The 24,201-nt window shown below is 53.4% G+C and overlaps 2 protein-coding genes and 1 long non-coding RNA gene across 7 annotated transcripts; 2 read left to right on the top strand and 1 right to left on the bottom strand.

The window, feature by feature from the left end:
• The first annotated feature begins 8,955 nt into the window (after positions 1-8,955).
• On the top strand, positions 8,956-12,629 carry EIF4E1B (eukaryotic translation initiation factor 4E family member 1B). Of its 4 annotated transcripts, none has more exons than XM_055550956.1 (7): positions 8,956-9,103; positions 9,180-9,328; positions 9,629-9,724; positions 10,306-10,393; positions 11,096-11,209; positions 11,353-11,492; positions 11,851-12,629. In XM_055550956.1, exons 1-7 carry the CDS (start codon positions 9,086-9,088, stop codon positions 11,963-11,965), a joined length of 720 nt encoding a protein of 239 aa, XP_055406931.1. In that variant the 5' UTR covers positions 8,956-9,085; the 3' UTR covers positions 11,966-12,629. The 4 variants fall into 4 exon arrangements, with proteins under 4 accessions (XP_055406931.1, XP_055406940.1, XP_055406949.1 ...); XM_055550965.1 differs by having other exon boundaries at positions 10,330-10,393; XM_055550974.1 differs by having other exon boundaries at positions 11,353-11,499; positions 11,851-12,038.
• LOC129630392 (uncharacterized) lies at positions 12,391-13,576 on the bottom strand. Its single transcript, XR_008703672.1, has 2 exons — positions 13,341-13,576; positions 12,391-12,882 (listed from the first exon to the last, which is right to left on the bottom strand). It is a non-coding gene; the product is annotated as an uncharacterized LOC129630392 (long non-coding RNA).
• A 183-nt stretch (positions 13,577-13,759) lies between these two features.
• TSPAN17 (tetraspanin 17) lies at positions 13,760-23,218 on the top strand. 2 transcript variants are annotated; one of them, XM_055550994.1, is made up of 9 exons: positions 13,762-14,019; positions 17,402-17,452; positions 17,544-17,690; positions 18,701-18,871; positions 20,969-21,094; positions 21,637-21,684; positions 22,179-22,295; positions 22,384-22,445; positions 22,894-23,218. In XM_055550994.1, the coding sequence occupies exons 1-9, from the start codon at positions 13,933-13,935 to the stop codon at positions 22,928-22,930; spliced, it is 846 nt and encodes a 281-aa protein (XP_055406969.1). In that variant the 5' UTR covers positions 13,762-13,932; the 3' UTR covers positions 22,931-23,218. The 2 variants fall into 2 exon arrangements, with proteins under 2 accessions (XP_055406973.1, XP_055406969.1); XM_055550998.1 differs by lacking the exon at positions 17,544-17,690 and having other exon boundaries at positions 13,760-14,019.
• The last annotated feature ends 983 nt before the right edge of the window (positions 23,219-24,201 follow it).

Raw genomic sequence — 24,201 nt, forward strand, 5'->3', positions numbered from 1 at the left:
GGCTTCTCTAATAGCTCAGTTGGTAAAGAATCCACCTGCAATGCAGGAGACTCTGGTTCGATTCCTGGGTCAGGAAGATACACTGGAGAAGGGATAGGCTACCCACTCCAGTATTCTTGGGCTTCCCTTGTGGCTCAGCTGGTAAAGAATCTGCCTGCCAATGCAGGAGATGTAAGAGACATGGGTTTGACCCCTGGGTTTGGAAGATCCCTGGAGAGGGGAAAGGCTACCCACTCCAGTATTCTGGCCTGGAGAATTCCATGGACTGTAAAGTCCATGGGGTCACAAAGAGTCAGACATGACTGAGTGACTTTCACTTTCATAGATAAGTTCATTTGTGTTATATTTTAAGTGATATCATATAGTATTTATTTGTCTTTCTCTTTTTTACTTACTTCACTTAGTATGGTTAATAAGCCAAGAAGTGATGTTTGTGACTCTTGACTAAGATTCCCTGAATGTCAGATGAGGAAGGATCAAGCAGTAGGAAGGAGAAAGGAAGAAGAGAGAAAGAAGACCGTACAAAGGGTGTCGTCTTCCTATTGTAGGAATTGGGAAGTCACTGAAGGATTTTAAGCCCAAGAGAAACCTAAATGAGATCTGCATTTTATGGGGTCCAAATGGAGGTGGGTTGGAGGGGGACACTGCTAGACGCAGCAAGAGCAATGAGGGACCTGAGGCAGAATCCACAGGAAGAATGATAAAGCCTGGACCAGGAAAGCCTCAGTGAGTCTGGAACAGGACTGGAGGGGAGACCTGAGCATCATTTCAGATGTAACTTATTGGATGTTGGGGAAGAGAAAGCGGAATGAATCCAGGAAGATCCCCAGGTTTCTGGCTTGGACAATGGGGTGAGTGATGCTGCTGCAAAAAAAGGAAATAGGCATTGAGGGGCTGGGGCAGCTTTGGAGGGTGAGCTTGTTTAGGGCACACTGAATGTGCTGTGCCTGATAGACTAGCTGGACAAGGTATGCGGCCAAGAGTTATCTGAGCCTGGAACTCAGGAAGCTACTCCATGCTGGCTTCAGGTATTTATTTGGGCCATGGTATACTGGGAAGTCTTTAATACATGGCTTTTCAAGCAGAGAAGCACCTTATAGAGTTTGCCCATACCCGTGGTGTAAATTCTACCCCTGTGGTTTGTTTCAAGCTGTCACTGTGATGTCTCTGAGCAGAGAGTTGGGAAGAGACATGTGGTAGCACTCCCTTATACAGCATTTCCACCATTCATGTAAAATAGATATAAAATAATCTGAAAAGCATAGATAATAGTAAAATAATTAGGAAGTTATGTTTTAAGTGCTTATTATCTTTGTTTTTAATATTTATATAACCATAAGTTTATGTAATTTTTAATAGTGGCTTTAATGTCTGTCTCACAAAATTCCTAACACTTTGTTCTCACAAGCTGATCCATGCCAGCCCAGGACACCGTTGGATTTGGAGTTATTTGCATGGAGGTGGTGGCTGGAGTCATGGGGAGGATGCAGCTGGCCAGAGGCACAGGGAGAGTGAAAAGAATGGAGGGTCGGAACAGAATGCTGAGTCACTGCAAACTTCCTGAGTGGCCAGGGGCAGAGGAGCCCAGGGAAAGGCTGAGAAGAAGCAGCACAGAGAGGAGGAGAAGCTGGAGAGTGCGGTGGCAGGGAAACCAAGGGGATTAGAGGACAGGTGGACAAATGTTAAAGAGAAGCCAAAACAACAAGTAATAAAGAATCCTCAGATAGGCAGCAAATGGGCTGTGGAGGAGTTTACCAGGAGCATCAGGAAAAGACCCTGATGCTGGGAAAGACTGAAGGCAGGAGGAGAAGGGGATGACCGAGGATGAGATGGTCGGATGGTATCACCGACTCAGTGGACATGTGTTTGAGCAAACTCCAGGAGATAGTGAAGGACTGGGAAGCCTGGCGTGCTGCAGTCCATGGGGTCACAAAGAGTCAGACACAACTAAGTGACTGAACAACAGCAGGAGGCATCGTGAGTCCAGGAGAGAGGAAGTATGCAGGGAAAACCTCCAGGAGAAAGTGACATTAAACCTGGGTTTTGAAAAATGAGAAGGACCTTACAATGTGATGGTGAACTTTCCCAGCAGGGGATCTGGCAGGTGGAAAAATCCAGAGTGTAGAGGGAATAGAAAATGGATTAAATTCTGAATCAGGTAGGAAGTTCATTTGGCTGCTCATCAGAAGCTTAGCAAAGCAGGTATTTATTCTTTCACTTAAAGAGGTCATGCAGTAGGCAGTCCATAATTGGTGTGATGACTTCATAATCATCAGAGATCCAGAATCCTATCTTCCTATTCGATTATTCTTAGTACCTGGATTCCACTTTCAAGGCCACTTCATGGCCTAAGATGGCTGCTGCAGCTCCATCCCTCATGTCCATGCAGAAAGCAGGAGGAAGGGAAGTAGGGTAAAAAGAACACCTGCCAGTTTTCTGTCTTTTTCTTAAGGAATTTTCCTGGAAGCCAACAATTCCTGCCTACTTGTCATTGGCTACACCTAACTGCAGGGACGTTAGAAAAGTTTGGCGATCTCTCTGGGCTTATGACTTCCTTGAATCAAAGTATGAAAAGGGAAGAATAATTATTGAGTGAGCCACTAGCCCCTCTGCCCTGCAAAAGGTTTTTGCCTCCAATTTTTTTTATTTTTGAAAACCTCAAGCCTAGAAAAAAGTTCCAAACATAACGTGAAGTTGCTCAGTCATGTCCAACTCTTTGTGACCCCATGGACTGTAGCCTGCTAGGTTCCTCTGTCCATGGGGTTTCCCAGGCAAGAACACTGGAGTGAGTTGCCATTTCCTTCTCCAGGGGATCTTCCCGAACCAGGGATCGAACCCAGGTCTCATGCACTGCAGGCAGACGCTTTACTGTCTGAGCCACCAGGGAACCCAAACATAATACAATGAACAAAACCTTTAGAAAAGTCATAATATTAGCACAATGAATTCCCAGATATGCTCACCTAGGTTCACCAGTTGTTAACATTTGCTGCATCTTTCCTTCTCTATCTGCATATGGGCTGTCTCCAGAAGAAGGTGGCATGGTTACTGGGTCACCGCTTCCCAGCACGCTGGACTCTTTACCCGATGTCACATGGTTGACCCTCCTTTAGGGCATAGATGGCAGAGTCCAGACCCCTGGGTCTCTTTCTGGCCAGACCCTAAACCCGTGAGTTCTCAGGGCCGTCTCTTTGTTTCTGTTCTCTCTCTGACCTGGAAAATAGGCCCTGCTATTCCTCTTTTCTTTCCCCTTCTTAAGAATGTACTAAGAAGCTTCTGGAGAGGGAAGCCTGGGAGAGTGTGGGGAAGGGGATGGGAGAAAAATCCCAACTGGAGCAGCAGGGGTTCTCGTAAGAGAGTCCCAGGATCCTAGTTTCTGCTTGGGTTTCTATAAAAATCCAGATGTGCTTTTATAACTCTGCATGTGGGGCCTAACCATGTGACTGGACATTTAGCAACATTCCTGCTGTCCAGGCCTCAGGATGGGGAGGAAGGCAGGCAGGCAGGATGGGGGGCCTAAGATCAGGCAGGGGAGGTGGGTAATACTGATTGAACACCTGTGTGCCATGCACTATATCCGTTATATCACTAAGTCCTAAAGTCAATCCTTTAAAGCAGGCATTTACATTCCCACTTTACAGATGAAAGACCCAATACCCAGAGAGGGAAAGTAACTGGTCCTTGGCATCTAGTCTTTTCAGCCGGTCTTTCCTGAGTGTCTACTGTGTGTGAGGTACTGTTCTAGGTACTGGAGACTCAGCAGAAAACAAGACACATGAAGTTCTTGCTCTTCTAGAGCTTACCATTCAAGAAGGAGAAGGCAGATAATTAACAAATGACTAGTGATCAAATAAGATCCCTTAGACTGTGTTGCTGCTGCTGCTGCTGCTAAGTCACTTCAGTTGTGTCCGACTCTGTGCGACCCCATAGACGGCAACCCACCAGGCTCCCCCGTCCCTGGGATTCTCCAGGCAAGAACACTGGAGTGGGTTGCCATTTCCTTCTCCAATGCATGAAAGTGAAAAGTGAAAGTGAAGTCGCTCAGTTAGACTGTGTTACTTTTGTCAAAATCAGTGACACTTACCTCGCTAAGTCTAATGTTAGTTCTCCCTTGTCGCTCTGACTTCTGAGTACTTGCCATGAGCCAGGCCCTGCCCTAGGAACTGCAGAACAGAGTCGTGAGTAAAAGAGGCCCTGGGGACCTGATGTTCTAGCACGAGAAGGCAGATGATGAGTAAAATAAATAAGTAGAATATAGGGTGTGTCAGGAGGTGCAAGTGCTTGGAGAGAAAGCAAAGAAGATAAAGAGCATGGGAATGCTGCAGTGGGGGATGAGCGCTTGACCAGTTAAATGCATTGGCAGGGAAGGACTGGCTTGAGGTAGGAATTGAGAAAGCAGCCAGTGTAAAGTCCTAGGTCAGGTGTGGGTCTGGCATGTTTGAAGACCTGCAAGGCAGCCAGTGTGGCTGTAGGGGTGGAGAGTCATGGGGAGGGGGTGCTGAGAGCTGGTGGGGCCTTACAGACCTTTGGACTGTGAGCACAGGAGTGATGTAATTTCACTTTCCTTTTTAAGGTTCACTGTGTAGACAGTCTCTCAGTCATGTCTGACTCTTTGCAACCCCATGGACATCTCCAGGCCAGAATACTGAAGTGGGTAGTCTTTTCCTTCTCCAGGGGATCTTCCCAACCCAGGGATCAAACTCAGGTCTCCTGCATTGCAGGCGGATTCTTTACCAGCTGAACCACAAGGGAAGCCCAGGAATACTGGAGTGGGTAGCCTATCCCTTCTCCAGCGGATCTTCCCAACCCAGGACTTGAACCAGGGTCTCCTGTATTGCAGGTGGATTCTTTCCCAACTGAACTGTCAGGGAAGCTGAGAGAAATATCAATAACCCCAGGTATGCAGATGACACCACCCTTATGGCAGAAAGCGAAGAAGAACTAAACAGCCTCTTGATGAAAGTAAAAGAGGAGAGTGAAGAAGCTGGCTTAAAATTCAACATTCATAAAACTAAGATCATGGCATCTGGTCCCATCACTTCATGGCAAATAGATGGGGAAACAGTGAGAGACTTTATTTTTCTGGGCTCCAAAATCACTGCAGATGGTGACTGCAGCCATGAAATTAAAAGACGCTTGCTCCTTGGAAGAAAAGCTATGACCAACATAGACAGCACATTAAAAAGCAGAGACATTGCCGACAAAGGTCCATCTAGTCAAAGCTATGGTTTTTCCAGTAGTCATGTATGGATGTGAGAGTTGGACTATAAAGGAAGCTGAGCGCCAAAGAATTGATACTTTTGAACTGTGGAGTTGGAGAAGACTCTTGAGAGTCCCTTGGACAGCAAAGAGATCCAACCAGTCAATCCTAAAGGAAATCAGTCCTGAATATTCATTGGAAGGACTGATGCTGAAACTGAAACTCCAATACTTTGGCCACCTGATGCGAAGAACTGACTCATTGGAAAAGAACCTGAGGCTGGTAAAGATTGAAGGCAGGGGGAGAAGGGGATGACAGAGGATGAGATGGTTGGATGGCATCACTGACTCAATGGACATGAGTTTGAGTAAACTCCGGTGAGGGACAGGGAGGCCTGGCGTGCTGTAGTCCATGGTGTCGCAGAGTCGGACACAACTGAGTGACTGAACTGAACTGTGTAGACAGTAGATTGTTCTTGGGCCACGGTGGAAGCTGGGGCCAGTATGCATACCATTGCCATAGTACAGGGAAGATGACAGTCCATTTGGACTAGGGTGTGGCAATGGAGATGGAGAGAAGTGGCTGAATCCTGGATATTTGTAGGTAGAGCTGAATATGGAATGTGCTGATGGGTTAGAAAGAGATGAGTCAGGACCAGTCCAGGATTTTTGGCTGAGCAGGTGGAAGGATGGAGAAGACTATGGGAGGAGAAGGTTGGGGGACAGGGGAAAGCCAGGAATTCAGCTTTGAATGCAGTAGGTGTGAGACAGGTGCATGTAAGATATCCAGGTGGAGCTGTGAGCAGGCAGTTGGATGCGCTCTTCAGGATTTCATGCCAGGCCACAGGTGTTCTGTACATGTGACATCCCATGCCCATGACTGAATGGGATCATGAAATGGCAAGCGTTGACAGAGCAGAGCTGAAGTCCAAGGGCTCAGTCCTTGGAACTTCCAAGGCAAAGAGAAATTTTGTTCACACCTGTGTTCCTCAGTGCCTAAAACAGTGCCTTGGACATGGACCCTGGGACGCTAACAGAATACAGTGGTGGTGAAGCTGTGCCAGGTTTCAGGCTGGTGCCTTAAGAAACAGGCAGCTTCTGCCTCTCATCTCTTGGGACACTCATCCTGGGAACCCAGCCATTGTGCCACGAGGAAGCCAAGTGGTCACATGGCGAGGCCACAAAGAGCTATCTTGGTTGACACCCCAGCTGAGGTTCCATCTGAGAGCCAGCAAAGACTGCCCCACTAGAGTGAGCAGACAGCCCCAGTCCCAGCCTGTGAGCCACTCCAGTCAACAGGGCTTTGGAGTAGAGATGGACCATCCCTATCAAGTGCTACCCAAATTGCAGATCTGTGAGCAAAATAAGTGATTATTGTGGTTTTAAGTCACTGGATTTGCGGTAGTTTATTATACAGCAACAGGAAGCCGGGCTCCATGCCCACCTCTCCAGAGCCTGTGTGTTTGTGTGTGTTAGTTGCTCAGGCATGTCTGACTGTTTGTGACACGTGGACTGTAGCCTGCCGGGCTCCTCTATCCATGGAGCTCTCCAGACAAGAAAACTGGAGTGGGTTGCCATGCCCTCCTTCAGGGGATCTTCCCTACCCAGGGATCAAACCTGGATCTCCTGCACTGCAGGCATAAACTTTACCATCTGAGCCACCAGGGAAGGCCCTCCTGAGCCTATCCACCACCAAACACCACTGAGTCTTCCTTCTAAATACCTCTGAAATCCATATTCCCTCATCTTCCCAGCTGCCCCATTCATCACCTGGACAACCATGTTTGCATCCAGATAGATCTCCTTCCATTCACTCTTAATTGAGCAGGGTATGTTTCCTACACAGCAGCCAGAGAACTTGCTAGAAAGCCCATCTGATTACCTCCCCAGCCCTTGAAGCACCCGATGGCTCTCCACTCTCCTAACATCACGACTCACCATCCTTTCCCCTTTAGGCGTCAGCTGCAGTGGTCTTTATTCTCTTCCTCCAGTACCTCATGTTCCCTTTGCCCCAGAGCCTCTGCACATGCCGCTTCCACTCCCAGAGACACCCTTCTCCACCAGGCTCATTAACTCTTGCTCAAACATCACCTCTTCTGTGAACTGCCTCTGAGTTGGTAGTTCTCAAAATGAGGTTCCTGACCAGCTCATACAGGAACTTGTTAGAAATGCCAGTTCTCAAGCCAAGCCAGGTATTCATTTGTTTGTGCCAAGTCACTTCAGTCCTGTCTGACTCTTTGCGACCCCATGGACTGTAGCCCATCAGGCTCCTCTGTCCATGGGATTCTCCACGCAAGAATGCTGGAGTTGCCATGCCCTCCTCCAGATCTTCCTGACCCATGGATTGAACTCACATCTCTTACATCTCCTGCATTGGCAGGCGGGTTCTTTACCACTAGCGCCACCTCAGAGGCAGAGTGCAGCGGTCACTATTTAGCAAGCCTTGCAGGTGATTCTGATCCATGCTCTTGAGAAGTGCTGCTCTAGAGCCCCCAGTTCAGGTCACGGACTTGGTCTTCTCCCATCTGTGAATCCGTTTCCTTCAGAGGCTTGCGTTTGCTGTGACACAGGTCTTTGTGAGATGACTTGGTGTCTGCCCCCCTGATAGACAAGAGCACAAGGGCCACTCATCTTCTGCTCCTCAGTGCCTCCCAGCACCCAGCCCCTCACAGGCCTGGCAGCACCAGCTGGAGCTTAGAGATGCGGGTTGAACAGATATTAACTGTCACCCATGGCTCTCCTGTGTGTGGCAGAGGGGAAGACACTGGTCTCTTACAGAGCTGGGCCAAGGGGAGTGTGAGAAACCTTGAGAAACTTGGGGAGGTTTCAGCCCCTGCAGAAAAGGCTGCTGTTCAGAAGGCGAGGAAAGGATATCCAGCTTTCCCTCCCTCACTTCCCCAGTCCCTCCTCCACCCTGGGGAGGCCCTCAGCTGATTGCTATTGACCACTGAGCAGGCCTTGTTTTATGGACTTGTTTTATATCACTTAATACAGTAAGCTTCTGAGTTGTGTTTCATTAATGTTCCAATTTTACAGAGAGGAAGACTGAGACTCAATGAGGTTCATGTACTTGGCTGAGGTGGGGGCAAGGAGGACTTGACTCCAGCTGTGGACAGGTGCACTGGCCCTTGCCAACCATGGCCAGGTGGAGAATGCTCAGGGGATGGGAGGGAAGGAACATGAGTGCAGTGGGCACAGGGGCCATGTGGATCCACATTTGCTCTTCCAAAAGGCAGCGCTGGCTGCAACAGATTGGGAGAAGGAGGCCCCGGTGTTGCCAAACCTAAAATTTCAAAATGTGGATTTCTAATATACAAGCTTCTTGTTTCTAAATAATCACATAAAAAAGAAAACCCACAGATGCTTCCAGAGACTAGATACATGCCTGTGTCAAATGACATTGATGGCAAAAATTGAGGGGTGAATGACAGCAGAGCCCCAAGGGAGACACCACAATGTCTGTATCGTCTCTGACCTGGCCCAGCCCTGCTCCCCTCCACCTTCTGCCATTTCTGGGTCAATCCGCTTTAAATTCAGGGTCTACCCTTGGTGGGATGTGGTTTCACTAAGGGCAAACCCCTAATACTGACCCTTGCCATCCTGTCTTAGCCCCCAAATGACCAGTGCCATGTGGGCTGAGGCTAGGTCTGCCTGGTCACAGCTGTGTCCCCAGACCCCAGCCTGCATGCAGAAGGTGCTCACTAAATGCTTGCTGATGGGAACAATAGAATAAGCCCTTTCTCCTCGGAACACCCCACGCCCACCCCCCACGCTGGCTCCTCCCAGTCGCCTGCCCTGGGTGAGTGGGGCGGGGCGATGGTGGGTTTAAGGCCGGCAGCTGGAGGCCCCCTCGGATGGCTGGGTGCCCGTGGAGCCCAGGCTCAGCATGGCTGCTGCCCGCCCTGTAAGTCCACCCATCTGCCCCCTTGGGCAGCGAGGGCTGGGGCTCACCGCCCAGCTTGACTCCTCTCCTTGGTCAGGCTGAAGAGGCTGAGGATGGGATCCAAAAGTGGAAGAAAGAGGATGAGAAAGAGGAGGAGGAGGCAGCCGCGGGGCCCTGCGTGGGAGAGGAGGCTCTGAGGAAGGCCCCGGAGGAGGGCAAACCGGACTTACACCCGCTGCTCAACAGGTAGGGCAGGCCCTACCTTTAGCTTTGACCTCACTTCCTCGTCTGGGAAAGGCCAGAGCTGCCCTAAGACTTGGGCCCTGCTGGCCCTTTCAGCCTTAATCCAGCTGAGATTCCGTGTTAAAGGCTCCACCAGCAGGATCACTGTCCCCATCACCTTGTGGGGCCGGTGCTACAAACCCTACCTCCCTGTTGGCTCGGGAAGGAGCAGGACTTCCGGGCCAACCTACTGCTGTGGAGGTGGGGTGGGGCGGGCAGGTGGATGCACTCTTGCTTCTTCCTGCCCCCTCCCCCACCCCCCAGGTGGGCTCTGTGGTTCTTCAAGAATGACCGCAGCCGAGCCTGGCAGAACAACCTGCATCGGGTCACCAAGTTCAACACCGTGGAGGACTTCTGGGCGTGAGTGTTTGTCCCTCATGGAGGAGGCTGAGGTCAGGGGGCCTTAGCTGTGGATCTTTCCCAGACGCCACCCCTCCAGGGAGCTGCTGCCTACACCACTTTCCCAGCCCTTCTGGGGTCTTGCAGCATCTCCTGAGGGCTGGAGCTTGGTGGGCTCTGCAGGGAAGTGGCAGGGAGTTTGGGCTGGGTCACAGTCCCTGCCCCCAAGCCTTCCTGGGACTCAGGGAGAAGGCCTGGGAAGTGGGAGAAGCAAGCAGTTGACCGTGACTCTGCTGCCTTATGCCTTGTGACCCTAGGCGAGTTCCTTCCCCTCTCTGAGCTTGTCTCAGCTACTGAGTGAGTTTCAGACTGTTTCATCTGTGGTGATCCAGTGAGGGGATCTGCAAGGTGCTTCACAAACCCTAGGGGTGGGTGAGAAGGTGGGATTTGAGTGTCTGGGTAGATGGGGATGGAAGTTTTTGGCAAGGGGCACCAGTATGAGCTAAGGCTTGGAGGCTGGAAGGTGGGTGAAAGCAGTGGGGTAAGAAGTTGAGGGATCTGAGGCCAGTTGAAACCAGGCCCTAAAAAGCTTGGCCTTTCAGCCTGGGGTGGGGGTCTCTCTCCAGGATATATAATAATATCCAGCTGGCCAGTAAGCTCTCTTCCGGCTGTGACTACGCCCTGTTCAAGGTAAGCTCGGCTTCCCCCACTCCCCAGGACACAGTGGGGCTGATTTCTTCCAAGCTTCCTCCTTCACAGGGGGTTTGACTGTGTGGTACTGAGGACAGCCTTCCTTGGAGCCAAGTATAACTTCCAGTTGGAGGACTGCTGTCCAGAAGCTGGGGCAGAGTGTCAGACCTGAGCCCCATCTTGAAGAACAGGGGAGGGGGGAACAAGGGGGAGCAACGAAGAGGGTCTAGGTTTCTGGCCTGGCTCTTTAACTTGGGGACTGCATCAGGATTGCCTGAGGACACTCGTCAATGTCCAGGCCTGTCCTTGGAGGGGCTGGGCAGTGGGGCCCTGACGTCCACGTTTGCAGATTTTCCTAGGTGACTCATGCCCAGCGAGCCTGGGATGTCTGTCCCTGGCCACACTGGGGTTGCCCCAGACACTTCCTTTAATCACCCCCATCTGAACTCTCATCTCAAGGATTTTGGTTCAGCAAAGGAGACAAACACACATCTATGCAAGGCTATGTGAGGTGACCTATATTGAGGCTTAGGGGCCCATGGGAGCCACAGGAGGGTCTGCAGGGCTGACCCTGCTTGTACTGAAGGGTGAAGACAGAAGATCTAGTCTGTGGAGGGGCTGGAGCAGGGCCTGGGGAGGTGGCCAGGCACTCCCTTCCCTTCGAACAAAGGGAGGTTGTTGATTCACCAACCTGCCTCCCAGGATGGCATTAAGCCCATGTGGGAAGACAGCAGGAATAAGCGGGGTGGCCGCTGGCTGGTCAGCCTCACCAAGCAGCAGCGCCACATTGAGCTGGACCACCTGTGGCTGGAGACAGTGAGTGGGGGGTTGGGTGGGAGGCTGGATGGGGAGGGTTCCCAAGGGAAGAGGCTGGGCTGGTGTGGTAGCAGTGGTCTCAAGGGTGGTAGGGGCAGTCTGTGCCCACCAGGAGGCCTCATCCCCCTCCTTCTTGGGTCCAGCTGCTGTGTCTCATCGGGGAGAGCTTTGGGGAGCACAGCCAGGAAGTATGTGGGGCCGTCATCAACATCCGAGCCAAGGGGGACAAGATTGCTGTGTGGACACGGGAGGCAGAGAACCAGGAGGGCGTGCTACACATTGGGTGAGGGGTATCTCTGGCACAGGGTGGGGGCTGAGCCTCTTCTAGGTGAGAAGGTGGAAGGGGAATGGCTTGGCCTGCAAGGGAGACCTCTAGAATACTCCATGCTGTCTCTCCCTTCTTTCTTCCAGAACTTGTGCAAAGGGTGTGGAGTCTAGATTTCCAACTATTTCTTGCAGATATATCTTTTTTTTTTGCATTAGTCACATTTCATGTTTCCACTCGGGTAAGACACATACAACAGGAGTTACTGTGGCTGGAACCAGGGTAGGGGCTCTGGGCACAGGACCCATGGTCCCAGGTTAACTGCAGGACCCGCTGCTGACTGCCTGTCTCCTTTCCTCTCCCACTTACCTCCCAGGCATGTCTACAAAGAGCGCCTGGGCCTCTCCACAAAGACCATCATTGGGTACCAGGCCCACGCAGATACAGCCACCAAGAGCAACTCCTTAGCCAAGAACAAATTTGTGGTATGAGAGGACCCTGAGCCTCTCATTGCTGTGTGTATTTATTTCTCAAGGGGGCTGGGCTGAGGGCAGGTGGCATGTTTCTCCCCTATCCTGGGGCTCAGGCCTAGGGGTGAGTAACCAACTTGAGGGCCCAGGGCAGTGGAAAGGTGGAGAAAACCTGGGCTTTTTAACCCTGGGCGGCTGGGTTGGGTACAGTGTGGTGAGGTGAGTCACTGGTGGAGGAGGTGGGATGGCAAGTGGAAAGAGAACAGGAGAGAATCCTAGGATTCAGGACTAACACCATGCCCCCCACCTTGGGGAAAGAAGTTCGGTGTTCTGAAGGCCAGTCTCTTCCATTTGGGGGAGGGGGGTTCAAGGCTGCTGACAGAGCTGGAGCTCAGGGACAGGAGTGGGGGCTCTGAGTGATCACTCTGCTTTAAAAACTTTATGGGTTGCCTCTCATCAGATTCGTAGCCGTGGTGCCTATGCTTTATCAGTCAGCTGTGTGTGGGTCCCTAGAGTAGAGGGGTGGGGTTGATGAGGGCCTGGCCCAGGAGAGGTGATCAGGCCTTACTGTGGCTCTGTCAGAGGTGGATTAACCGGAAGGTGAAGCTTAAGCCCTTTTCTCTTCCTGTTCTAAACAAATACTTTAAACAAGATTTTTTTTAAATTCAGTTTTTGTTTAAAGTAATTTATTTTGGCTGTGCTGGATCTTTGTTGCTGCGTGGGTTTTTCTCTGAGAGTAGCGGGGGCTACTCTCGGGTTGCAGGGTACAGCCTTCTCACTGTGGTGGCTTCCTTGTGGAGTGTGGGCTCCAGGGCGCGCCAGCCTCAGCATTTGCAGCTCTGGGGCTGTAGAGCACAGGCTCAATAGTCGTGGTGCACGAACTTAGTTGCTCCGTGGCATGTGGGATCTTCCCAGATCAGGGATCGAACCTGGGTCTCCTGAATTGGCAGGAGGATTCTTTATCACTGAGCCAGCAGGGAAGCCCAAAATTGGAATTATTTTTAAAGAGGACTCTAAAACTCGACCCCCTAAACCTTGGTCTGCTCCAGTCTTGCCTTGAGAGGGCTCATGTGAGACCCCTTCGGTAACAAGGAGCCTGATCAAGGTAGACGCTGGTATGGGGAAGAGGGGTTAGACGGTGCTGGGCGGTGTTTCAACCACCAAAGGGGTTTGAACTGGGGGCTGCGATATATGGCCCCCCGGCAAAACTGAAGGGGCAGGGAGCAGCAGGCGCAGCCCTCACAAGACCCAGGTGTCATCCCGTCTGAGTTTGAACCAGTAGAGACAGAACTGAATTTCCGAGTGAGAAGCACTTCTGATTCGACTCCCCTGTAATAAAACGTCCTGCACGTGTGCTAAAAAACACCATCCATATAACTATTCCCTGTTCGCTCACCAACGTGGTCGTTACTCCTCTTCAGGGATGGGCACCGACTGCAAGGCCGGGGGTTGGGGTGGCGCTGGTACTGATCCTTGTGGTGTGGGGGGAACTAGGAGTCTCCCGTGCCTTCGACTTGCGGAGCAAGCATCTGAGCTGGGTCCAAGGGACGCTGCAGCAGCCAGCGTAAGGGGCGGAGTCAGGCCTAGAGGCGGGGCTCCGAGGGGGCTGAGTCGGGCAGTGGGGAGGGGCCTGGACTTGGGGTGGTGTGCCTGTATGGGGGCGAGGCCCAGAGGGGAACAGTCGGGAGGGGGCGGAGACAGACCCAGAGGCGGGGCTCCAAAGGGGACTGAGCTGGCTGGGGGCGGAGCCTAGGGCGGAGCGGAATCAGGCATAGAGGAGGGGCTCTGAGTGGACCGAGCGGGGGTTGTTCGGGCGCCGGGGGCGGTCCCTGCGGGGCGGGCGGGGCCCGACGGGCTCTCTGTGTGGCCGCGGCCATGAAGCCGCAGCCGCCGGGCTAGGCCCCGGGCGGCTCTAGCCCAGGGCGGCCCGCGGAGGGCTGGGCCCAGCCTCCGGGCCCGGTTCCCGGGCCGGCGTGCGGCCACTCACCATGCCCGGCAAGCACCAGCACTTCCAGGAACCCGAGGTCGGCTGCTGCGGGAAATACTTCCTGTTTGGCTTCAACATCGTCTTCTGGGTGAGCCCGGGGTGGGTTCTGGGCCCTGTGCTGGGGCTGGTGGAAGGAGGAGGCTCAGTCTCCTACTAGGAGGAGACACTGCCACAAGGCCTTGGGACCGTCCCCTAACTTCTTCCTCCCCTTCCCACCTCCACGCCCACCCTCTGGAGCACCTGAGGGAATTAGAGAGGCCCGGATTCCAGGGGGCGGGTCCCAGCTACTGCGGTAGTAGGATGGGGAGGGGTAGTCTTCCGGGGTCTTTTCATGGGTCAGCGGAGAAATGGGAGATGTTTCGGTGAAGACCCCGCGGCCCTGCTTGGTGCGGGTCGCCCTTTCTGCCTCCCTTACCCTGAGGTGTAAGGGGTCCGCGGAGCCCCACCTCTGGTTTTGCCGATGTCCCTATGGAAAGCCTTCGCGAAGGGCTGGATTCCCTCTCCAGCCCTTTTACCGCTCCAGTACCTGGGCCTACCGCTTCGCCTTAAGCCCCTATAAAGAGGTGGGGGGCGAGGGCGGGGGGCGGGAATAGGTCGAACTCCCACCCCCAAACTAAGAGGCTTGCAGGCAAGGAGGGCCAGTCGCCCTAGTTCTCGGCCGAGGACAGGGGGATATTCCCTAATGAAAGGCCAGGAGAGCTGGCCTTGGGGAACAGAATTCAGCATTCCACAGCTGAGCAAATCGAGGTGTCAGGGCCAGGCTGTCTGTCTGGAGAAGGGAACTGCTGGTGCCCCTCCCAGGGTGGAATCCATATCCCTGGGGTTGCCAAGTCATCTTTCCCTTCTCCCTCCCCCATCCTCTCTCTCCAAGGCTACGTGCTGACTCTTCAGTCTCTACTCCTGACGCCTTGGTCAGAATGTCAGGCCCACTCAGTTTTGTTTAGCAGGAATCAGTGGCACTGCCCTCTGCCCACAAGCTGCTCTGGCAGTGTGGGTGTCCTTTGGCCCCTGTAGTGCCACGGCCTCAAGAGTGTGGGCCATGTGCAGAGAGCTGGTCTGGTGGGAAAGTCTGGGGCTCTGGTTGTCTCCGGCCTATCTGTGAGACAATGGGCAAGTCACTTCTCTCTGGGCTTCAGCTTCCCTAACAGGGAGTGGGGGATGATGAAGCCTGCTCCTCAGGGCTGTTAGGCAGATGACATGAATTATAACTTACTGTATTCTCACAGTTACTTTAATTATAATCTACATTTTATAGGTGAAGGAACAGGCACAGAGAGGTTAAGTCATTTAACCCAGAGTCACACAGCCAGTAAGTGCAGAGCCAAGGTGACAGCTCAGTGGGCAGTAGGTGGAAGTGAGGCAGAGCACTGAGCAGAGGGAGCCGCCAAATGTCAGTGGGGGAGAGGCATGAGAGACCCAGGCTTGTTCCAGGGTTCCCCAGGATGGGACTCCAAGTGTGAAAGGCCCCAGGGCTGGGGCAGTTTGAGTTTCATGTTGAGGGCAGTGGGGATGGATTTGTTTTGGCTTCTGTATTAGAGGCAGATCTGCCTGACTGCCATGGGCAAGGAGACCAGGGAGGCAGGCTACGGCAAAGGAGGGGTGATGGCGGGTGGACAAGGTGAGGAAGGTTTCAGGGGAAGTTATCAGGCTGAATTGACAGGACTAGCCCAGAGCACCCTGCGGTGTCTGGCTTCATGTCTTCAGTTTGTCCCTTGCACCACCAACCATGATCTTACCACTGGGCCTTTGCCAGTACTTCTGCCTGGAATTCAGTAGTTCTGCCTGGAATTCAGTACTTCTGCCTGGAATTCAGTACTTCTACCTGGAATTCAGTACTGCCTGGAATTGTTTTCTCTTCAATGCCCCGTTTCATCATTCAGGCCTCAGCTAAAATGTCACCATGCTCCCTAACTGAAACATGCTCCCCCCCACATCACTTCCCATCACATCACCCAGTTTGATTTTCTTTAAAGGTTCTGTTGGTATCTGAAACTACCTTGTTTGCTCACTATGGGTTTCCCCCACTGGAGTGTAAACTCCATGAAGGCTGAGAGCTCATGTGCCCTTTTCACTGATGTATTTTCGGTGCATGAGATGGAGCCTGGAACGCGGAGGCTTTTGCAGCAGGCAGGTGGACTAAGGGCTCTAGAGCCAGCGAGAGGTTTGGGTGGAGATTGGGAGATTGCCAGTATCATGATGAGGTGGAAGATGAGTTTGAGAAGAAGGGTAGGTTGGAGGTTGAGGTTGGAACCTGGTGGAGGAGGGGGTGGCCTTGTGCATGGCACCAGTGAAGCAGAGCCTTGTAGGAGGGAGGCTGAGAAAGGGCTGGAGGAGGAATGGCATTGCATTAACCATGCTGCTGCTGCTGCTAAGTCGCTTCAGTCGTGTCCGACTCTGTGCGACCCCATAGACGTCTGGCAGCCCACCAGGTTCCCCTGTCCCTGGGATTCTCCAGGCAAGAACACTGGAGTGGGTTGCCGTTAACCATGGGGAGGTTTGAAAAAGAGAAAGTAGTAATCATTCACCTGTCTAAAGGCTATGGGTGGGTCAGATGGGATGAGGCAGAAGTGAGGTTTGGTTTCACATCCCAGATCTAGTGTGGGGGAGGGAAGGAAAAATATTTCTAGAAAAAGAGTACAGCAGTGAGAGGAGCCTGGGGTCAGAAAGGGGTGGGTGCTAAAGGTGGCTGGCCAGGGGTGGAGTTGACTGAGGCTCTGCGCTGAGGCGGGGAGGGAGCCTGTAGAGAAAGCAGGTGGGAGACGGAGGTCTGAAGAGGTAGGATCATGGCCTCACTTGGGTAGGAGGGGTGCTCTCCCTCTGAGACTAGATGTCCTGCTCGGGTTCAGGCAGCTGCCCTGAACATCCCGGGCTCGTCCTAGCACGGAGATGAGGTGGGATGGTGGGTGGTGTTTAGGAGGCCTAGCCCAGGGCCCCTCTGCTGATCTAGCTTTTCACTGGGATTCCTGGTCATTCAGAGATCTTTGGCTATGAGCTGCCAAGATGTACTCTGGCAGATGGAGGTTGGAAAGGTGGGACGGGAGTAGAGTGGCAGTCACAGAATTGCAGGTAAGCAGGAGGACCAGACTTGGGAGGATACTGGAGAGGATGCCAGGAGCCTGGAACCCTACAATAGGCCTGAGGTGAGGGAAGAGGCTCAGGAACCAGTCGCTGCTGCTTGGTGGGACTGTTTTGGCCCTCTTCTGCTCCGATTCTGAAGTTCCAAGAAGGGATCCCTTCTTAGGGCTGGGGAGGGTTCAGTGTTCCAAGCTGTGCCCTGTGGGAAGAAACACTGAGATGCAGTCTTAGAAAGATGGAAAAGACCCTGGATCCCATTTACAGCGCTTTCCCCTCTTTCTCTCTTTCCCTGTGGCTTCCTGAAGAGCCTGAGCACCAGCAGGGAGGGGGCTCTGCTGGGGATGGGAAAGAATGCTGGTGCCGCAGCCTTCAGCTCTTTGCTGCTGCTCTTGCAGGTGCTGGGGGCCCTGTTCCTGGCCATCGGTCTCTGGGCCTGGAGTGAGAAGGTAAGGCAGTGGGATATGGTGCAGGGCTGCTATGGGCTGAGATGGTGGGAGGGCCAGTCCCCCTCTACCTGCCTCTGCTCCCCCTGCACAGGGCGTTCTCTCCAACATCTCAGCACTGACAGATCTGGGAGGCCTTGACCCTGTGTGGCTGTTTGTGGTGGTTGGAGGCGTCATGTCCGTGCTGGGCTTTGCCGGCTGCATTGGGGCCCTCCGGGAGAACACCTTCCTGCTCAAATTTGTGAGTGCCTCCCACCTAGATTCACTGGAGACCCCAATCTCCTCCCACGCACTTCTTACATATAGTTCATGCTTAATAATGGTAGTTTTATTATTGTGTAATTTTAACAGTGGTCACCAGATTTGTATTATTAATACATTTATAGGATCCTCTGTTGTAAGTGGGGCTTCCCTGGTGGCTCAGCGGTAAAGAAGCCCTGGGTTCAATCCCTGGGTAGGGAAGATCCCCTGGAGGAGGGCATGGCAACCCACTCCAGTATTCTTGCCTGGAGAATCCCATGGACAGAGGAGCCTGGAAGGCTACAGTCCCTAAGGGTCGCAGAGTCGAACATGACTGAAGCGACTAAGCAGCAGCAGCAGCTGTTTTAAGTGACCGAAACCTAGTGGCCTGGGCCCTAAGCGAAAATGGGCATTAAGAAAACCCAGGGATGTGTTAGCTGCCAGTGCCTTTGGATCCAGGGGCCACCACAGTATCACTTGGCCTAACCTCTCTGTTTCTCAGCTCTGTGCCTCTGAGTTGGCTCCAGACCCCTTGGGGTGGAAAATGTCCAGGAATCGGGCGGGGGGGGTGGGCGGAGGTACTGGCTTCAAGCCGCCCTCCCAGGAACTCTGCTGGAGGCTGAGTGAGTCTCCTTTCCCAGCCATTCTGCCAAAGTTGTTTAATTGCATCTCCTTAATCCTGATTGGCCGCCTCTGGACCAATCCCTGTGGCCCCAGGGGAGGTAGTGCTCTGATTGGTGGGCTCTTGATGCGTGCCTAGGCCTCTATATGGAAGTGGCTCCTCCTCAACCAAAGAAACTGGAGTTGTGTGTGTAGGGTGGCTTCTCAAAGACAATAGAGTCGTTAAGAACAGCGGTATCTTTTTTCATCATAAATCAATACTAATATGGTAGAGGTGGAGACTCTGGGCTGCCTTGAGTCAGGATGAGGGAGGTTGAAACCCCACTCAGTGGCAACCCCAGACCCTGTATCTCTGACCCCCACTGTCTGTCTGTCTGCCCCTGACGCCAGTTCTCCGTGTTCCTTGGCCTCATCTTCTTCCTGGAGCTGGCAACAGGGATCCTGGCCTTCGTCTTCAAGGACTGGATTCGAGACCAGCTCAACCTCTTCATCAACAACAATGTCAAGGCCTATCGGGACGACATTGACCTCCAGAACCTCATTGACTTTGCTCAGGAATACGTAAGTCCGGCATTCAGCTCCAGTTACATACAGGAGGCACCTGCCAGGCAGATGAACAAAGGAGCAAGTTCCCTGTGTGCTGGGACCATTCCCTTGCCTACCAGGCCAGGCAGGCCCCAAGGAAGAGAGCCAGGTGTCCCCCTGTCTGAAAGGAAGCCAGCCCTTGGTGATCTCCATGTGCCTAACCCTGCATGGATGCAGGGTTGGGGAGCAGAGGCCGGAGGCTTCAAACTGGCAGCTCCTAGGCCAGGCTTAGGACACACTTAGAGGAAGAAATGTGGCATGAAAATATAGATTTCTTCTTCCACTAAGCTGGGCCCACAGTATCGGCCGGGGCTACATTGCCACTGCCCCTTTGCTGGTATAGAGGCTCTCTGCTACCATCCCCATCACTCTATTTTATTATACCTGTTGGCCCTCTTCTCTCATTTATATTATTTGTTTGGCCTCTGAACTTAGTCAGGTTTGAGACCTGCCCCACCGCCCAGAAGCTCTGCCCTTAAGCTTGCAAACCTAACCCCTGTGAAGAAGCAGTCAGTGAACAGTTCAAGAAATCCTAGACACCTTCCACCTGCACATTCTCACCCACTCACACACTTAGTCACACACACTCATAGTCACACCCACTTAAACAGTCATGCTCTTTTGATGCCATCCGCCCCAAGAACTGCTCTGGGATCCAGAGGTGAACCAGAGCTGGTGCCTGTTTTGAGGCGCTCTCAACCCAGGGCAGAAGTAAACAAAGAGCCAGGTGGTTAGGATGTGATTTATTGTTCATTTAATGCAGAATTGTGATGGACCAACTATGTGCTGGGTCGTGAGCTAGGTGCTGGGGATTCAGGGGTGAAAAAGAGCTGCTGCTGCTGCTGCTGCTAAGTCGCTTCAGTTGTGTCCAACTCTCTGTGACCCCATTGACGGCAGCCCACCAGGCTCTGCCGTCCCTGGGATTCTCCAGGCAAGAACACTGAAGTGGGTTGCCATTTCCTTCTCCAGTGCATGAAAGTAAAAAGTGAAAGTGAAGTCACTCAGTTGTGTCCGACTCTTTGCGACCCCATGGACTGCAGCCTACCAGGCTTCTCCGTCCATGGGGTTTTCCAGGCAAGAGTACTAGAATGGGTTGCCATTGCCTTCTCCAAAAAAAGAGCTAGGACCTGACTTTGTGCAGATGGTGATTTGGGGAAAGAGACAGATGATAAATAAGCAAAAGAAACGTGTGTGTGTGTGTGTGTGTGTAGCATTATAAATTGTGGTAAAGCCTGAAATGGGGAAGCACGGAGAAGGAGAAGGCCTCTAGGGGCTGGCCCTGGGGGAGGAGAAGGAGCAGGCATGTGATGAGAGGAGCCAGTGTTTTCCAGCGGGAGCAGGGGTGCTGAGCAGAGAGGAGGGAGGCAGAGCTGCGTGGCTGTGCCTCACTCCCCCCATTCAGTCCACAGGGCCTACCTGTGTCTGCCACCGAGCTGGTCCCTCGAGGGCCAGCTATTTGGCAGCCTGTGCTGTGTCAGTGAGTTAAGGCTGCCTGTCTCCCCACTGGATTGTGAGCTGCTTGCTTCATTGCAGCCCTACCTAAGGAAGCAGCCCATTGTCTTGGGTAGCGGTCATGGGGATACAGGTGCCCATGGCAGCATCCATGAAGTGGGATGGGGCATGGTCATGAGGGTGGCAGGATTGCTCTCCTGGCCCTGGAAAGAGGAAAAGACGATCTTTTGTAAAAATTGTTGGACAAGTATGGGGAGACCAGGCGCAGATAGGGGCCTTCAGCCTCTCTTCAGGGATTATTGAAACTCCCAACCCTCAAGGTGGCCTAGAGGAAGCCACAGTCCTTGGGCTACCGTCCTCGCCCACTCCCTTTGCTCGGCCTCTCTTGGGCTAGGGGGACAAGCTCAGGAGCCCCTTCCCACTACCCCTAGCCCCCATCAACCTGGTCAGGAGCCTCAAGCTGCTCTGATGGCCCTGGGCCCAGGCTCGACCTGTCTGTGGGGAGGTTCCCACCTGACTGGCTGTCTCCAGGCCACTGCCAGCCAGCCTGGGCCTGTCCCCAAACAGGATGGGGCTCCTGGGGTGGGCCTGGCTCACCCGGGCTCTCCTCCCACCCCCTAGTGGTCTTGCTGCGGAGCCCGAGGGCCCAACGACTGGAACCTCAATATCTACTTCAACTGCACTGACTTGAACCCCAGCCGGGAGCGCTGCGGGGTCCCCTTCTCCTGCTGCGTCAGGGACCCAGAGGTGAGTGTGCCTTGGTGAGGGCCGGGGCCTCAGCACGCAGGCACAGTCTGGAACCAGCCCACCACCTCACCTCAGCCCTGCTCTGGGGGCCACTGATGTCGGGGAAGCCCTCTTGTGTGTAGTAGTAGCCCTGCTGGGCTGGGGAGTTTGTGTCGGTGGGTGGCGTTGAGGCCTGCTGGATGGGGCCTGCTTCTCTTGGCCCACCATGCTGGTGTGGCAGGGGTGGGGGTTCTGAAACGTTCCTGGTTTTCTTTAAGAGCAGAAGTTTCTTGCAGTGACATGCTTCCAGTCACAGGGCACAGGGACACTGAGGGCCAGGTGTCTTCCCATTCTTACAACGCATGGGCAGGCAGGGCTCCTAAAAAGGAAGCAGTTCAAGCTGGCGTTGCGGCCATGCGCCTTGGCGACAGGGAGAGGCACTGGGGTCCTAGCCGGCTTCCCTTGAGGAGTGGCGGCCACGGCGGAATCCATGGTTCCATTCGATTCCCCTGAGGCCTCATGGGTGCCCCTACCGAGTTGCTCCCTGGCGTGTTTCTCCTCAGGAGGATGTCCTCAACACTCAGTGTGGCTACGACGTCCGGCTCAAACTGGTGAGAGGGGTGGGGACAGGGATGGGGGCAACGAGGGGCACTAGAATAAGAAGGGGGGCCCTCATAAGAAGGTGCCAAAAGGCCTCAAGGATTCCTGGGGCGGGGGTGAGGGGGAGTGGGGGGAGGGAGTGCTGAGTCCCAGGAGGCGCAGGTCTTGATACTGCTGAACCCAAGGCGGTGGGCTCCTGTAGAGGAGGAAAACAGGAAGACAGGGATGAAATATGAACAGCAGTGTGACAATTTCACCTAAGTACTAGGAAGAAGCTAAAAGCAGGGAGGTAATGGGGTTGGGGCAGGGCAGTCAGGGAAGGCCTCAGAGGAGAAGCCGTCTGTGCTGAGACCCCAGGGAAGAGAAGGCCCTTTGGTGGGGCTCCAGGTGGCAGGCGCTAAGGTATAAGACCCTGAGCCTGGCTGAGCTTGGTATGCTGGACTGAGGTGGGGCCCCTGGTGGCTGTGGGTAGGCCGAGCCGAGCCTGGTGCCCATTTGTCCCCAGGAGCTGGAGCAGCAGGGCTTCATCCACACCAAAGGCTGCGTGGGCCAGTTTGAAAAGTGGCTGCAGGACAACCTGATTGTTGTGGCAGGGGTCTTCGTGGGCATCGCCCTTCTCCAGGTACCACTATGGCCCTGCACAGCCTCACTCTGTCCCGGGCAGTCTGCTCTCGCAGTGGCCCCTCCCTCACCTGCCCTCTGTCTTCCAGATCTTTGGCATCTGCCTGGCCCAGAACCTCGTCAGCGACATCAAGGCAGTGAAGGCCAACTGGTGAGGCTGCCACACTGGCCATGGCCATTCGCCTGGCTGACCCAGGGACCCTCCACTCTGCCCATAATGGGCAAGGCTGCAGGAGGTGTTTCTGCTTGGACCTGAACCCCACATGGGGCTCGCGGGCCACTGCACTGTGCGCCCATGGAGAGCCGCATGGCTCTGCCCGGCTGCCTGTCCTGGAGCTGTGTGTATGGAGGGTGGGTGTCACAGGGAGCCGCCGTCTGGGCTGCTGTTGGGTGGTTGGCTCTCCAGGGGACTAGGAAGGGCCCAGCTAGGAGGGAGCAGACCAGGTGGGGTGGGCTTGGGGACTGCTGTTGCCTGGGACTCAGTCTCACGTATCTCAGAATTCTCTTCATTAGTGATCCCTCCAGGAGCCCACTTCAGCCTCAATGTCTCAGACTCTAAAATGGGTCCAAGAATCTTCTCTCCCTTGCTTGCCTCTCAGGATCAAATATGATGACGGCTACAAACTACTCAAATAAACAAATCCTTGAAAACCAGTGGCTTCAGCCCAGCGTCCTGAAGGTTCTGTCAGCTGCAGGGCCTCGGCAGAGCTCTCCACCTTGGGCCCTGGCCCAGACCCACTCCGCCAGTGCATTTTCTTGGTCTGGGTAGCATATACATTTGAGCCAACCTTTAAAACGTGGTGTATTTCATGTAAAAGTCCAGACCCCAAGCTTCTCGTGAAGATTGGCCATCCGGCCCCCACGGCTCTTGGGACGTCATCATCCCCCGCGTGCTTCCTGTTCTCTGAGAGACCCACCTGGCCAGTGCTGCTCACCCTGTAGGCTGGGGTTGACCTCCCCTCTGCTGTAGGGTTTTCCCCTGAAAACACCTCGAGGCTGCCATGGGCCAAGCCTGCAGCGAGGCACAGGGATGTGAAAAATGAAGAGGCCACACAACTTGGGTGGGGTCCAACCCCACTGGAGACTGAGATGGGTGCCCAGGAGAGTGGCAGAGGTGTAGAATGGAGATAGGAAAGTTTGGGGAAGGAAATAATTGGAAGTCAAAAACTTGGCACCCATAGGGTTGGCGGGGAGCCTTCTTTGGGGCCCATGGTGGTTGATGCTGGGTCTCACTTGAAATCAAATGGTGGCCCGCAGAGCTGCCTCATGACCACCAGAGGGCGCTCCAGCACAGCTTTGCTTGGGTCTGGCGACTTAACACTGCAACCTCTCGTACAGCCAGGTGGCTGGTGTGTCCACCCTGCTTACCAGTGCTTCCGATTCAGGGAACTTGAGATCTTTGAAAAGAGTTCAGACTTGGGAAGTCTGACTGTTGCTCTCAGCTCTGCCTCTTAGCTGCATGAAGGGGTGTGTGGCAAGTAAATGGTGCACCCATCCATCCAGGGGATGCTCTTTGTGGATCAAAGGGATTTGTGGGTAGTTCATAGATCTCCAACTCAGATGCTCTTAAGGTCACGTAGGTCATATAAATGAATGAAGTAGGCCTTTGACTTGTGAGGCCTTTGCAGTGCAACTGACTTTCCTACTGTCCCTGAAGACCGCACAAAGAGACATTGCTTTGTGACCAGAGAAATATTTGGGCCATTGAGTTGATGTACCTTGAGATACAATAGAGTATGGTGGGGACTGACAGAGCATAGATCCCCATCTGAACTTGGTGACTGTCATTTAGTTATGGCTAATTGCTCTAAAGTGGGAATGCAGATCTAATGTCAGAAATCCAGAGAAGCCAGGAATTCAGGATTTTATGTGAAATAGACCTATTTTTAAGTTTTAACTAATGAAAA

Source organism: Bubalus kerabau, chromosome 1, assembly GCF_029407905.1.
Source record: "Bubalus kerabau isolate K-KA32 ecotype Philippines breed swamp buffalo chromosome 1, PCC_UOA_SB_1v2, whole genome shotgun sequence".
Lineage (NCBI taxonomy): Eukaryota > Metazoa > Chordata > Mammalia > Artiodactyla > Bovidae > Bubalus > Bubalus kerabau.

What these genes read in the sequence shown, in the direction of transcription:
- EIF4E1B (XM_055550956.1), top strand. An exon ending in ACCGTGGAGGACTTCTGGGC is followed by an intron (nt 9,725 to 10,305) that starts GTGAGTGTTTGT and finishes TTGGCCTTTCAG; the next exon opens with CCTGGGGTGGGGGTCTCTCT. An exon ending in GAGGGCGTGCTACACATTGG is followed by an intron (nt 11,493 to 11,850) that starts GTGAGGGGTATC and finishes CTTACCTCCCAG; the next exon opens with GCATGTCTACAAAGAGCGCC.
- TSPAN17 (XM_055550994.1), top strand. Translation starts at nt 13,933, where the DNA reads ATGCCCGGCAAGCACCAGCACTTCCAGGAACCCGAGGTCGGCTGCTGC. An exon ending in GCTGCGTCAGGGACCCAGAG is followed by an intron (nt 21,095 to 21,636) that starts GTGAGTGTGCCT and finishes GTTTCTCCTCAG; the next exon opens with GAGGATGTCCTCAACACTCA. An exon ending in ACGACGTCCGGCTCAAACTG is followed by an intron (nt 21,685 to 22,178) that starts GTGAGAGGGGTG and finishes ATTTGTCCCCAG; the next exon opens with GAGCTGGAGCAGCAGGGCTT.